Raw genomic sequence first — 14,678 nt, forward strand, 5'->3', positions numbered from 1 at the left:
CTTCACCATACTTCACAAGGTGTAGGTACCACAAAATTTTCAGTGAAACAGTACATGTAAATCATGAGGTAATTTTTCTTTTCTGAATTTGGTCAACATTTGTCTTTTTGTCCATTTTGGTTCTGAGTATTTGAATTTCTGACTTGCAGTGTTTTTTCACATAGGAGCTTTGGAAGGATGTTCCCTGCTGTGTTAGACTCATTTTATTGTCTTGTACCAGGGGCAACAAGAATTCAGTGTAGACAGGGGTGAGGATTGAGAGTCTTACTCTAGACCTCTTAATCCAAGAGTACCTTAATTTGAGAGAGCTGTAGTTTCTTTACTAGATGATGCCTCCCTTTTTGGTAGGGAGTGGGGTTGGCATGACTTCTGGTTTTGTGATTCTTGTGTTTCTGTAGGATCCCCACTTTCCATCACGTGCTTCCTTTCTTTGCCATAGAACTGCCAAGGGACGTCTGTCTCTCCCCTAGAAGCAGTACCTTCCCAGACTGCTGACCGCATGTGCTTTCTAGTCCCTTCCTTTCAATTTCTTGGTAGCCAGTGTTCTGATCTACCGAGTCTGAGATGTGCCCTTATTATTTTCCCGTTTAGGGTGTGGCACTCTTTTTGGGGGCTGTGTCTGCCACTGCTGGTCTCTGCCTCGCTCTCCATGCCGGTGTGGGCTTGGGAGCCACCTCCACCTGCATTTGGATGTTCTCTACCTACCTGCAAATGGGAGTTTGTTAACATTCTCAGACTCCTAGTTATATAGTGGACCTGGGTTAGGGGTGGTTTTATAGGGTATGCAGAGGGATTGGAATTTAGGAAGCTCACGTCATTCTACAGGATGCAGCTCTTTGACTTTTCTCATTTTATCTTTTAAATTTCTTAACATGAGCATCCCATTTTTATTCTTCAGTTTCTCTTTCTTGTTCTCTGTTTTACTTGTATCCTGTTGTCATTTCACAGATATAATGTCCTCCCTTGAGATGTTTATCATAGCTTTTGAAAAGTGTTCATTTTCTTTCTTTCCTCCCATTGCTGCCGTTGCTGTTTTCAAAATTTGTTTTGGAATCTCTTGTTTTTTGTCTGGAGTTTTCCTGAAATAGCTGGTGTCCTCTGGCTGTCTGAAACATGTGCCAGTGAGGTCCTGAAGCCGACAGGCGGCCCAGAGCTGAGCAGGTGTGTGGGCTCTGGATCCTTATTCCAGTGCTACTGGGCACTGAGCCAGCCTTCTGGTGTCTGCATTTGAAGTCTTTTCATTGGGCAGCTTAGTTCCCCAGAGATGAATCCTTCAGTATCTTTCTTGGGTTGGAAGAAGCCTGTTTGCTCAAATTGAAGAGACTGCAGGAGTCAGAGGTTCCCGGTGCTCCTGTAGTTTGGTGTCCTAGCCCCTGCTCTCCAGCACTGTGGCCTTATACACCCTAACCTTTTAGGACGGACAGGGTCTCTGGTCTCATCCCCCAGTGGGAAGGCACCCGCGTTTGGCTTCCACGGTTTTTCTTAATCTGTTCTGATTGCTTCAACCACTTTCCATTTTCCAAGAATTAGGGAACTTTTCATCCACTGTTGTCCACTGTTGTCTCCTATCTTTTCAGAATCCCTTCCTTGGCATTTAGTGGTTTTAGGTGGGCGGCACAGTGAATGCATGTAACCCTATTTTGAAGTTCTGTTAGGATTGCATTAAATAGTGAGACTTGTACCCATTTCTGCACTCATTCTAGATTAATTTGAGCTTATTTTCCTCATGTTACTAGGACAAAATAAACTTTTGCTATTTTCTAGAAAGAATTCTATTCTTAAGTCAGTCCAGCTGCCAGAAACATTTTTCCACTTGTGTTAAAACTTGGAGTCTTCTCTTTGATCAGTGAGTACAGTTTCTGTGGTGGATGGGGACACTGGCAGACACAGATGAGGGCCTAGGCCTGTGGTCCCAACCCCGTCGTGGCTGCAGAGTGGGGAGAGGGAGCACCATTAAAAAAAATACAAATGAATATATGAAAGACCAGTAGTTAAAGCAGCTCCCATCAAAAATAAATAAAAAACAGGGTTGCTTTATCTGGAATGCTAGGGTTTTGGAAAAAGCATATTTATAAGTTGAGACTCACATGCAGTACAAATCTACATATGTTGATCATATTTGACACTTTTCAGCTCTTTATTTTATCCCCACTTGTTGATAGAGCAGCTCTTTGAAAGCACCCTGCTGATTTAATTAGCAAATGCCAATTAGAATTACAGCTGGTTGGATTTGGGTACAAGTGTGAAGCAATTGATCTCTTGAGAATGAAAATGTTTTGCTTTCGTACTCTCTAGAGAAAACATACTTTTAGCTGATTTCATAATGCTATGAAAATACATTCTTTGGTAATATGTGCTATGAAATATGCTTCACTTTAGAATCCTTAGTTCATCTCTCTGTGGTTTGATGGTCTTGGCTGGTCATGACCTCTATCACTGATTCATGATCTTGGCATATCACCCATCCTCTTTCAGCCTTTGTGTCCTCATATGTAAAATGGTGCTGTTAATGTCTGCTTTACTCTTTTACATAGTTGAAGAATCAAATGTGATAATAGACGTGAAAATGCTCTGATAGTACAAAATGCTATTCAAGATCGCGCTATTGTCATTATTGTCATTACCATAATCAGTATTTGCTGGCTTGTTCAGTCTCTGTCCTTCTGCAGACACAGGAAAGCACTGAAAAAATGCATTGAAAAAGTCAAAATCCTGCCTTTTTCATGTATTAGCAGCGAGAACTAGAGTCCCATAATCCCTGTCTGAGCCTTATTTTCCGCTTTCTTCAGTGGGGTTAGTTTTACTAGGATTGTGGGGAGGCTTCCTAAAGAGACTTGATGAGATATGAAAAGAATATTGTAAATCTAAGGGATTATTTTTATGATTCTCCATTTTCTCATAGACTTGCCAATTTTCTTCTTTTCTGTAATAGTAAAGGAACAAGTTGAGTGTTAAATATGTGTGGAATAAAAAAAGCGCGTTTTCAGTTACCTTTATTAAGTGATCTCAGCGAGATGTGTGCTGAAGAGTAGTGTGGAATGAGTGATGAGTGATATCAGACTCAACTGGGGGGAGGTGTCCAGCAGAGACTTGCAGGCCAACCAGAGATGGACCAGAAGGGCACAGCCATATCCTCTCCTTTAAACAGTTCGTGTGTGAGATGCCCATCCATCAGTGTCCATGGGATCCAAAATCACAAGCTGGTCTTAGCCCCTTTAGAACACAAGTTGTTCGGGGTGCCTGGGTGGCTTAGTCAGTTAAGCGTCCGACTTTCGCTTAGGTCATGATCTCGCAGTTCGTGGGTTTGAGCCCCGCATCGGGCTCTGTGCTCATTCCCAGCCAAGAGCTTGGAGCCTGTTTCAGAGTCTGTCACTCCCTCTCTCTCTGACCCTCCCCTGCTCACGCTGTCTCTCTCTCTCTCCTAGAAATAAATAAAACATTAAAAAAAAAAAAAGGCTAAAAAAAAAGAACACAAGTTGTTCTCTTGTTTGCCTTAGTTATTGCTTTCAATGGAATGAATCCTTTTTTTTTTTTTACAATCTAACATTTCTGTTTTGTGTTTTATGTTCTTAGAAAACCATATGTACTTATTTGAAGGTAAAGATTATTCCAAGGAACCAAGTAAAGAAGACAGAAAGTCATTTGAGCAACTGGTGAAGCTTCAGAAAACCCTTTTGGAGAAAACAACTCAAGAGGGTCGATTACTTCGAAATAAAGGCAGTGTAAGAACTATTAATTTATGTAAAAGAATAAATTCTTCCAAATTCTAAGAGAACAAAAAATGATGCTGGGAGTGATTTGTTGAGAATATATAAATATTTGTTGAAATGTAAGTGTAGTCAGGGGCACCTGGGTGGCTCAGTGGGTTGAGTGTCTGACTTCGGCTCAGGTCATGATCTCATGGTTCATGAGTTTGAGCCCCACATCGGGGTCTCTACTGTCAACACAGAGCCTGCTTCAGATCCTCTATCCTCCCTTTCACTGCCCTCCCCCCCTCAAAAATAAACATAAAAAAAAAAGTTGGCATAAATAGCATTAACAGGAAGTGTGTTTTACCATTTAATGCAAGCAGAAGCAGCCCTGTGCATCCAAGCCACCCCAGAAGGGATACACTGTATTACCCCAAAATACCGTGCCCTCCTCCTGATAATTTGACTCTGTCACTAAGAGAGGGTGGCAGTCAAGAATGATACATATTATGTCCACAGTGTTTGGCACTTTGTGCTCATCAAATCCTACCTATCATTAAGGTAATCATGCTGTTGAAATACTGTTTAAGAAAGAATTATATAATACATTGTAGGAGGATTGCCTTTAAAAATGGTTAAACCTGAAATGGCCTCCTATAGGACATGCTTTATATAAAACAAGTAACTTTTGTGAAGCACCTTATTCCTCTTGAAATGAACCAGCATGCCATGCTCTGGTTGAGTTTAGATCACACTATCCTGGTCACCAGGCCAATGAGATGTGTCGTATGAGCAGTAAATTCCAGTGTGTTGCCAGCACCTCCCACCACCCAAGCGGCACAGAGATGCAGTTCTATGAAATATTAATAAGCATGTTGCTTTCACACCGAATGTGTTAGGGGTGAATCAAACTCAAGAAGGAGCAGGCAGCCCCCAACCTTCCTGGTTGTGGATCTGGTGCCTCCTACAGGCTCTGCTCCCAGGTCTTGCAGAGGGCTCTGGCAAAAGGAAGCGGATTCTGAGCCCAGAGGAAGTGGAGGACAGAAGGAAGAGGAGACAAGAGGCGGCAGCCAAGAGAAAGAGACTAATGGAGGAGAAGAAGAGGAAAAAGGAAGAAGCAGAACACAAAAAAAAGTACGTGCATATTATTTGACTGTGTCCTAATGAAGCCGAGGGTCACATTTGATACAAGAATCGCTGTTGTGCAGTGAGTCCACAGCTGAATACTTTAAACTTGCAGAAAACCTCTATAAAACTGGTGGTTCCTACAGGTAATAGAATGTTTTTTTAAAACGTTAAACGTTAACCCTAGCAGTTAGCGTACTTTTGTGAAAAGTCCTGAGTGCCTAAGGCAGAGAAGATTGATTTAGTTGAAGCAAGAAAAGATTTTACTGTAGCTGCCTGACAAAAGGTAGTTCATGTGAACGGTACCTTATTCTTAAAAACAGGACGTGCGGTGGCTGCTCATTACTGAAGTGTAGTCAGGAGGCAGCTAGGCTGATCAGTAAGACTTCTTGTTGATTTACAAATAGGCAGAAAACTGTAATCAGGGTGAGCATCTAATTGCATTTCCACTGGGCACTCACTGTTTGTGAAGAGCAGGATGAATTGCGCTCCACGGAAATTGCGAGGGGCCAGGTTAATTTCCTTTTCTCCCTGGCCTGTTGAAGGATGGCCTGGTGGGAGTCCAACAATTACCAGTCCTTCTGCCTGCCTTCCGAGGAGAGCGAACCGGAAGACCTAGAGGGCCGGGAAGGTGAGAGCTCTGCCCAGCTGGATTATGAAGACCCAGAGTCAACTGCCATCAAGTATGTTAGCGGTGACGTCACCCACCCCCAAGCTGGGACGGAGGATGCGGTCATCGTTCACTGTGTAGGTAAGTGGAGGTAGTACGGGCCCAGGATGGGTGCCTCAGTCTTCATGGTGCCGAGAACTGGGGGGGGAGGAGACAGAAGCCTGACCTTGGGCTGACTGATGGGGGTGGCGCAGTCACATGGTCAAGAAAAGGGCGAATTTTAGAGTCCATAGACTTAAATTTGACCCTTGGTAGTGCTCTTATCCACCTGGTTGCACAGCAGTCTTCCCGGGGCTCAGGTTCCTTATCTGTATAATGGGATACTATCTTCCAGTTCTCTGCACAAGGTTTTTAAGAGGGTCAAAGGAGGCAATGTACACAAGACAAATCTTTTGAGAAAAGCAAGACTCTAAGCATGTCCCCAGTCCCCCCCCCCCCCCCATGACCATGGCACATTTATTCCTCTGCCTGGAGCCCTCTTTCCACAAGTAGCCACAGCAAGCACTGTTCAGATGTTTGCATCTCAGAGAGGTCTCCTGAGTGCCTCGTGTGAAACAGCTCCCAGTGCTGTGCCTCTCTTGGTCTCTCTACCTACCTTATTTTTCCTTATTACATGTATCATCACCTGACGGATTATGCATTTGTTTATATGATTATCTCATTGTCCTAGAAACTAAAGTTCGTGGGGGCAGTGTTTTGTTTTTTTTTTTTTTTTGGTCCACTGGTTGCCCCCTAGTGCCTAGAACAGTGTTTAACATGTAATATGTGCCAACAATGACTGAATGACTGTAAATAGAAGATATTAACCAGCTATGGTAGCAGCAGCTCAGAGAAGTCATTTAACCTTTCTTCTTCTTTTCCTGTAAAATGGGAGTCATGTGCTGTTGGTATCACCAATGCTTCAGCTGTTTCTTAGGTTATGTCTCCTCTCTGTCTCCCTATTGTGATGGCCATGTAGCTTCCATAAAACCTAAATATATTTGAGAAGTCCCCCCTGCGACATTCCTGGGAGACTAGATAGAGGTCTCTTCCCTTTGAAATATCATTCTTTTATAAATGTAGTGGGTGTAGCCTTGTTTTTGAATTGTGGACTGGACTCTGCTGTCTATAAATGAAAGTTTTTTTTTCTCCTAGATGACTCTGGCCGCTGGGGCAGAGGTGGTTTATTCACAGCTTTGGAAACAAGATCCGCTGAGCCAAGAAAAATATATGAGCTAGCTGGGAAAATGAAAGGTAAGAAGCAAAGCAGAGAGAAGGGGAAGGGATGGAATGAGAGTGGAGAAGATGCTTAGGACAGGTTCCACATGGTTATGAAGCACTAGTTAAGGAGTTGGAAGAGCTGGTTAGAGTCTCATTAGCTAGTTTTTTCATCAGGTACGTAGTTATGGGACTTTGAGGACTGTGCCTGTTTTCTCATTTGTAATTTGTGAATAATATTTATTCCACCAGCCTCATGGGAGTATAATGAGGAGATAGGGAATATGTGGATATGGAAGATTTCTGGTAAATGGTAATCCTGTGTGCATGTTGAGGTATTGGCATGAAGAGCATTTCATTGTTTACCTCCACTGTGACCAACTCGGCCCATCTTCATAAGGGAATTTTTCCCAAAAAGTCAGAGACCTGTGAGAGAGAAATCAGACACACCATTAAAGTGCTAACAAGAGCTCGGGTTGGCCCTTGAAGAGGAGGAGGGTGTATTGGGAAGTTAGCATAAGCTGAGATACAATATTCTCTGGAGACAGAAGTAAAGCTGCTTGTGGCCAGAGGAACTTGGCACAAGTCTCAGTATTCTCCCTTGGCATGGAGAAGAAGAAAGGGCATCTTCTTTTATGTGCAGAAATCACAAAGTAGTATGAGGAGTAAATTTATTATTATCATTATTTCCTGGGGACTTGAGCGGCCAAGGGACCTGACCTTACCTTACCTTACCTTACCTTACCTTACCTTACCTTACCTTATCTTACCTTCAGATTCCTCAGAGATTGGTTTTTCCTAATTCTGCCTGCTTCTCTAGGATGGGAAGGGATATAAGGACTTAGAGGGAATACTCTTCTACTAAAATAGATCATTGACAGAAAGGTTTAATAGGTTAAAATAACTGAGATCTAGATAGTGATTGGGCAATTGGAAAAGCAGAGAATTCAGGAGAGGTCAGAGATAGAAATGAAGATCAAAGAATGCCTATTTGGATTCTGTGAGGAAGGCAGGATGGGAAAATGAGAGGGCAGGGAATAGAAGGTGGAAAACGCCTCCACTTAGGAATGGTAGCAGTGAGGGGAGACAGAAGGAATTGTCAGCTAAGAGAACCTTGAGAATATAACATTTTAAATACAGGGGAGGAGAGGGTGTCAAGAAGTGGTCTGAGAACTGGGAGAAGGCCATCATCGTATTTGCCCCAAGCACAGTCACATGACCTTGGCATACTTTGAAGAGAGTCTGAAGGCCGAACCTTGGTTGCACAGAGTTAAGGTGTAAGCAGTCAGTAGGGAAACAGGGCTGCACTCTTTTCTAAACAAGGTAGAGCAGGTAAAGGAAAGTGTGAGCTAGAATTATCGGGCAGGGCTGTGTGGAGGTAGTGAAAGTTATCTTGGGCCTGGGAAGATGGGTTGAGTTTTAGTGGGTGGAGAGAAATGGAAGAGGATCCCTGTGTCTCATACTGTCTGGTATTTCCACACCTCCAGTCATTTGCAGTACAGGGTGTTGAATGACCCAGGCAGTTACACAGTGAATGTTTTTAGGGCAGGGTGTATAGGCCAGGCAGTCCAGAGTAGTGGGTTGAGGCTAAGGAATACAGGAAGAGTTTGATTTTAAAGAGCGTTTTGGACCACAGAATGGCATCTCCCTGGTAAAGCCACATGCAGTGTTCCATGCTAAGCCAGACCTTATTCAGTGGGTCATGGCTAGTCATTTGGGGGTTTTGAAGAGAAGAATGACATAACAGAGCCAGTATCTTAGAACGACTTAAAAGATTCGAGTGTGCAGGATGGATGAGAGAAGAAAACATTCAAACTGAAGTATATAAAGCCATAGAATTATGTTAGCACGTTGTTTTAGAGCATTAGTTTGCTTTGATTCAGATGAGGTAGGGAAATGTACAGATAGATACAGATATAGTAGAGGACACTGTTTGAATGGTCTAAAACAAACATAAGCCTCATGAAGGAATTTCCGGTTCTTTTTTTTTTTTTTTTTAATGTTTTATTTATTTCTAGGAGAGAGAGAGAGAGAGCATGAGCAGGGGAGGGTCAGAGAGAGAGGGAGTCACAGACTGAAACAGGCTCCAGGCTCTGAACTGGCAGTCAGCACAGAGCCCGACGCGGGGCTCGAACCCACGAACCACGAGATCATGACCTAAGCGAAAGTCGGACGCTTAACCGACTAAGCCACCCAGGCGCCCCAGGGATTTCTGGTTCTTAATGCTCCCCCTTCCCATCCCCAGACGCCTCTGGGTTTGCACTAATTTTCCAATGCCTGCAGGAGTACTTGGTAGGTAATACATAAGGGACGTTGAATTGGTAGATCATTCGAGAGTGAAGGGGATGACATCAGCAACATTGGTGGTATAAAACATTCCTCCTTTTCCTCCCCTCTTTTAATCAGTGAATTAGATGTCTGTACACAAATAAAAGCATGTGGTGGGTCTTTTGGGACCCAGCACCTTCCTGCGAAGGACCTGAGAGGAGTCTGGCTCACCACCGCCACCAATGAGGGACAGACAAACCTCTGTATAGGGCGTGGGGCCAGCACAACGGCCCAGATGCCGCTTGCCACTGTCAGGCAGCATTCAGTTGAGTGCTGACCCACGTAGGTACTCACACCTGAGACAGAGCTTGCAGGAATCCAGCCTTCCTGCCAGAAGACTTCAGCACACCATTGGAGAAGGGAAAAAAAGAAAACGATATGTGTTGATCACAGTGGAGGTGGTGAGAGAAATACTTCTGCTTCTCCCTCAAGGAAACCCTGAATGGGCTGATTTATCTGGGGAAGGTGATCTGTCCTGTGGGGGGAAGGAGAGCAGGGAGAATGCTCCTGGCTGTCCCAGCCAGATGGAACACCCATTTCTCTCCACCAGCACCCAAAGTACTAGGTGGGAGCTCTGTGACTGCAAGGAGGCAGAGCAGAACTTCAAATGGTGTCAAAGAGATTGCCTCAGTAGGAAGTTCACCCACAAATCTCTGGGAGAACCACACCTAAGGTTCTCCCTGCTGGGTCTGCAGCCTCCCCAGAACACTGAGTGCTAACCTCACACTTCCTCTGATTCTGCTGCTAGCTTTTTGTGCGAGCTCCCAAGTGGTCTATGAGAGTGAGCTCGGTCATTGGGCAAGGAAAAACCATAAACTGTAGCTATTGCTCTTCTAGAATGCTGTTTCTGATAGCCAGCCTGGTGAATTGTAACAACCAGAGATAACACAAAGGCTTAAAAATGTGGCCCCAAGAGCAAGCAAGAAGAGTGGAGCAGGTATACCTCACAAACATATGGAGTATCTCAGATACAGTACCACAAAACATAAAACCGTGTGCGGAAAGCAGTGAGCACAGAATTAAGGATATATCTGCTACTTCAAACACAAAAGCAGCAATGCATAACTCTGAGGAATGAAAAAAATCAAGGAAATACAGCACCACAAAAAGAAAATGATGGTTCTCGAGCAACTGAGCTCAAAGGCACAGAATATTGCAGTCTAACTGAGAATTTAGAATAGCAGTTATGAATAAACTCAGTGAGTTACAAGAAAACTCAAAGGCAATTCATTAAAACCAGGAATACAACATACGAACAAAATGAGTTCTGTTACAAAGAGAGTGAAAATGTAAAAGAGAACCAAACAAATATTGGAGCTGAAGAAATTTGATGAATGAGATAAAAGAATAACAATAGAGAGTGGCTGTGGGGCGGCCTGACCCAGATGGAAGAAAGAATAAGTAACTTAGAGTATAGGAATTTAGAAAATACATAGAAGAGGTAAAAAAAAAAAAGAGTGAAGAAAGTACATGGGCTATAGGATTGGGTCAGAAAGACAACTATCAGCAGAAGGCAAATATCAGAATAAGTGGGCTTCCAAAAAGAGAAGACAGGGAGAAGGGGGCAGAGAGTTTGTTTTTTTTTTAATGATATCTTGGGCACCTGGGTGGCTCAGTTGGTTGAGTGCCCAACTCTTGATTTCAGTTCAGGTCATGATCCTGGGGTAGTAGGACTGAGCCTTGTGTCGGGCTCTGTGCTGGGCATGGAGCCTGCTTAAGATTCCCTCTCTCCCTCTGCCCCTCTCCCCTGCTTGCTCTCTCTCTCTCTCTCTCTCCAATGAAATCAATCAGTCAAACCTGAGAACTTCCCAAACCTAGGGAAAAACTTGGGCATAGAAGTCCACAAAGCTAATAGATCACCCCATTATCTCAATGCAGAAAGACCTTCCCCAAGATATATAATGAAACTGAAGAATCAATGATACAGAATCTAAAAGAAGCCAGGGGGAGAAAGAAGGCTTATAACCTACAAAGGACCCTCATTAGGCTGTCAGCAGATTTGTCAGCAGATTTCTCAGCAGAAATTACAGGCCAAGAGATAGTGGACTGACATTCAGTGTGGAAAGTTAAAGGCTGCCAACCAAGGAAATTGTATTTGGCCACATTATCTTGCAGATAAGATATCCCAGACAAAGGTTTAGGGAGTTTACCACCACAAGCCCCTGCCGTGCAAGGTGCTGAAAGGAGTTCTTCCAGCCAAAATGAAAAGATAGTGATCAGTAACATGAAAACATATGGAAGTGCACAATATACTAGAAAAGGTGAAAAATAGAGTTAGAGGACTCATCTGTATTACGATGGTGCTTTAACCACTCAATTCTAGTATAAAGGTTAAAGGAAAAGAGTAGTAAAAATAACTATAGCCACTATGAATTGTTAACAGATACACAACATAAAAAGGTAAACTGTGACATCAGTAATAGAACAAGGAGTAGAAGAGAGAGCCTCAGTAGGTGATTGAGCACAAGTTACTGTCAGCTTAAGGTGGACTGTTTTATCTGTAAGATGTGTTATGGTAACAACACAGCAAAAGCATGGAGCCAATCCACAAGAGACAAAGAAAGGGGAAACGGAGCATATCACCACAGAAAAGAACCGATTTACAAAGGTAAAGGCAGACAGAAACAGGAAGAAAAGAAACAATGGAAATACCAAGCAACTAGAAAGCAGTTAGTAACATGGCATTACTAAGTACTTAACATAAATTACTCTCAATGTAAGTGGATTGAATCCACCAAGCAAAAGGCACAGAGTGGCTAGATGGAAGAAATGAACAAAAAACAGGACACAGCTGTTTGCTGACTACAAGGCACCAACTTGAGGCTTAAAAACACACATAGACTCCAAAGTGAAGGGATGGAGAAAGATACTCCATGCAAGTGGGAATCAGAGAAAGTGTGGGTAGCTGTTACTTACATNCCTACAAGGCACCAACTTGAGGCTTAAAAACGCACATAGACTCAAAGTGAAGGGATGGAGAAAGATACTCCATGCAAGTGGGAATCAGAGAAAGTGTGGGTAGCTGTTACTTACATCATACAAAGTAGGCCTTAAACCAAAATGGTAATAAGAGACAAGCAAGGACATTGTATAACGATAAAGGGATCAATCCGTCAAGAAGATATAACAGCAGTATATATGCACCCAACATCAGAGCACCTAAATATATTAAGCAAATATTAACAGATATGAAGGAAGAAATTTACAACAATAATCAGGGGCTATCAGCAACACACAGATCATCCAAACAGAAAAGCAACAAGGAAACGATAGACTTGGACCAAACATTGCACCAAATTGGCCTAATAGACATCTATAAAAAATTTCATCCAACATTAGCACGATACACATTTTCCTCAAGTACACATGGAACATTTTTAGGAACAGATCATATGATAGAACACAAAATGAGTCCTAGCAAAAGAAGACTGAAATTATACCAGTGTCTTTTCCAACCACAGTGGTATGAAACTAGAAATATTTCACTGAGGAAAGCTAGAAAATCTCCTAAGATGTGGAAACTGAATGGTGCACAGCATACTCCTAACAACCAGGGGGTCAAAGAAGAAATCAGAAGACAAACCAAAGAATGGAAACAACATACCAAAGAACTGATGGATGCTGCAAAAACAGTTCTGAGAGAAGTTTATAGCAATAGATGCATATATTAAAAACAGATTCCAAGTAAACAACCTAACTTTATAATTCAAGGAACTAGAAAAAGAAGAGCAAATTAAGCCCATATTTAGCAGAAAGAAGGAAATAATACCAGATCTCAAATAAAATTAGAGACCAGAAAATCGGTAGAAAAGATCAGTAACTCTTAAAAGCTGATTTTTTGAAAAAATAAAATTGATAAAACTTTAGCAAAACCTTTAGAAGACTGAAAGTCAGAAATAGGAGAAAATTACAACTGACACTGCAGAGAAACATTAAAATCATAAGTGACTACTATGAATGGTTTGACATCAAAAAATTAGATAATCTGTAAGAAGTGGATAAATTCATAGTCCTGCAACTTATTAAAACAACCAGGAAGAAATATAAAGACTGAACAGACTAATAATGAGTGAGGAGATCAACTCCAGTTTTAAAAACCTCCCAGGATCGGGTGCCTTCATGGACAAATTCTGCCAAATATTTTAAGAAGAATTAATGCCGATCCTTCTCAAAATTGAAGAGGGAACACTTCAGACTCCTTCTGTGAGGCCAGTATTACCTTGATAACAAAGCCAGATAAGGACATTAAAATAAAACTATAAACAAGTATCCTTGATGAAATATTGATGCAAAAATTCTCAAAAAAATATTAGCGAACCAAACTTAAGAACTCATTAAAAAGATTACACACCATGACCAAGTGGGATTTCTCCCTGGGATGCAGGGATAGTTCATCATAAGGAAATCAACAAATGTGATAAACCACGTTAGTAGAATGAAAGACAAAAATCACTGAACCTCTCAATAGATGAAGTAAAAGCATTTAACAAAGTAACATCCTTTCATGATAAAAACCCTCAATAGAATAAGTATTGGACTCCAACATAATAAAAGTCATATAATGATACCTACAGTTAACTATAGTCAACAGAGAAAAATCAAAAGCTTTTCTTTTAAAATCAGGAACGAGACAGGAGTGCCTATTCTCCTCATTCTTCTCCAACATAATACTGGCAGTTCTCGCTAGAGCAATCAGGCAGACAAATTAAAAGGCATCCAGATCAGAAAGGAAGAAGTAAAATTGTCATTATTTGCAGATGATGTAATCTTATATATTGAAAATCCTAAATTCTCAATATAGTAGATTTAATCAGTTGGAAAAAAGAACTGTTGGATGTAATCAATGAATTCAGTAAAGTGTAGGATCTAAAATCACACAGGAATCAGTTATTTCTGTGTGGACTAGCAATGAAACAAAAAAGAAATTAAAAAATTATCCATTCACAGTAACCTCAAACACAGTAAAAGACCTAGGAATAAATTTAGCCAAGGAAGTAAATGATCAGACAATGAAAAATCAAGACTTTGTTTAAAGAAATTGAAGAGGACACAATTGGAAAGATATTCCACATTCACTGGTCAGAAGAGTTTATATCATTAAAATGTCAGGCTACCCAAAACCATCTCTAAATTTAATACAGTTCCTATCAAAATTCCAATGGCATTTTCTACAGAAATAGAATAAATCCTTAAATTTAAGTGAAACCACAAAAGACCTTGAATAGCCAAAGCAATTGTTAGAAGAACAAAGCAGGAGGCATCACACCTCCTGATTTCACACTGGACTCCAAAGTGATAATAATTAAAACACTATGGTACCAGCATAAAAGTACCAATGGAATACAGAATTAAACCTCTACATATATTACCAACTAATACTTAACAAGGGAGCCAAGAATATCCAGTAAGGAAAATGTAGTCTGTCTTCAGCAAATGATGTTGGGAAAACTGGACAACCATATGCAGGAAAACTAAATTGGACCCTCCCTTACTCCACTCACAAAAATTGTCTCAAAATGGATCAAAGACAAGCATAAAACCTGCTACCATAAAACTCCTAGGAGAAAACCTAGGGGATAAGTTCCTTGAGATTGGAGAGAACACCTAGAGAACAAACAACAAAGGAAAAATCAACAGATGAGTCTACATCAAACTTAAAAGCTTCTGCA

General features: G+C 41.6%; 1 protein-coding gene across 1 annotated transcript in view; it reads left to right on the forward strand.

The window, feature by feature from the left end:
• The window catches only part of CHD1L (chromodomain helicase DNA binding protein 1 like), a 58,642-nt gene that overhangs the window by 37,091 nt on the left and 6,873 nt on the right, over positions 1 to 14,678 (forward strand). The window contains exons 16-19 of the mRNA XM_077770515.1: positions 3,574 to 3,722; positions 4,660 to 4,823; positions 5,360 to 5,565; positions 6,619 to 6,717. Coding sequence (XP_077626641.1) covers positions 3,574 to 3,722; positions 4,660 to 4,823; positions 5,360 to 5,565; positions 6,619 to 6,717 — 618 coding nt within the window. The remainder of the gene's footprint in view (positions 1 to 3,573; positions 3,723 to 4,659; positions 4,824 to 5,359; positions 5,566 to 6,618; positions 6,718 to 14,678) is intronic.

Source organism: Crocuta crocuta, unplaced genomic scaffold (assembly GCF_008692635.1).
Source record: "Crocuta crocuta isolate KB4526 unplaced genomic scaffold, BGI_CrCroc_1.0 scaffold733, whole genome shotgun sequence".
NCBI lineage: Eukaryota > Metazoa > Chordata > Mammalia > Carnivora > Hyaenidae > Crocuta > Crocuta crocuta.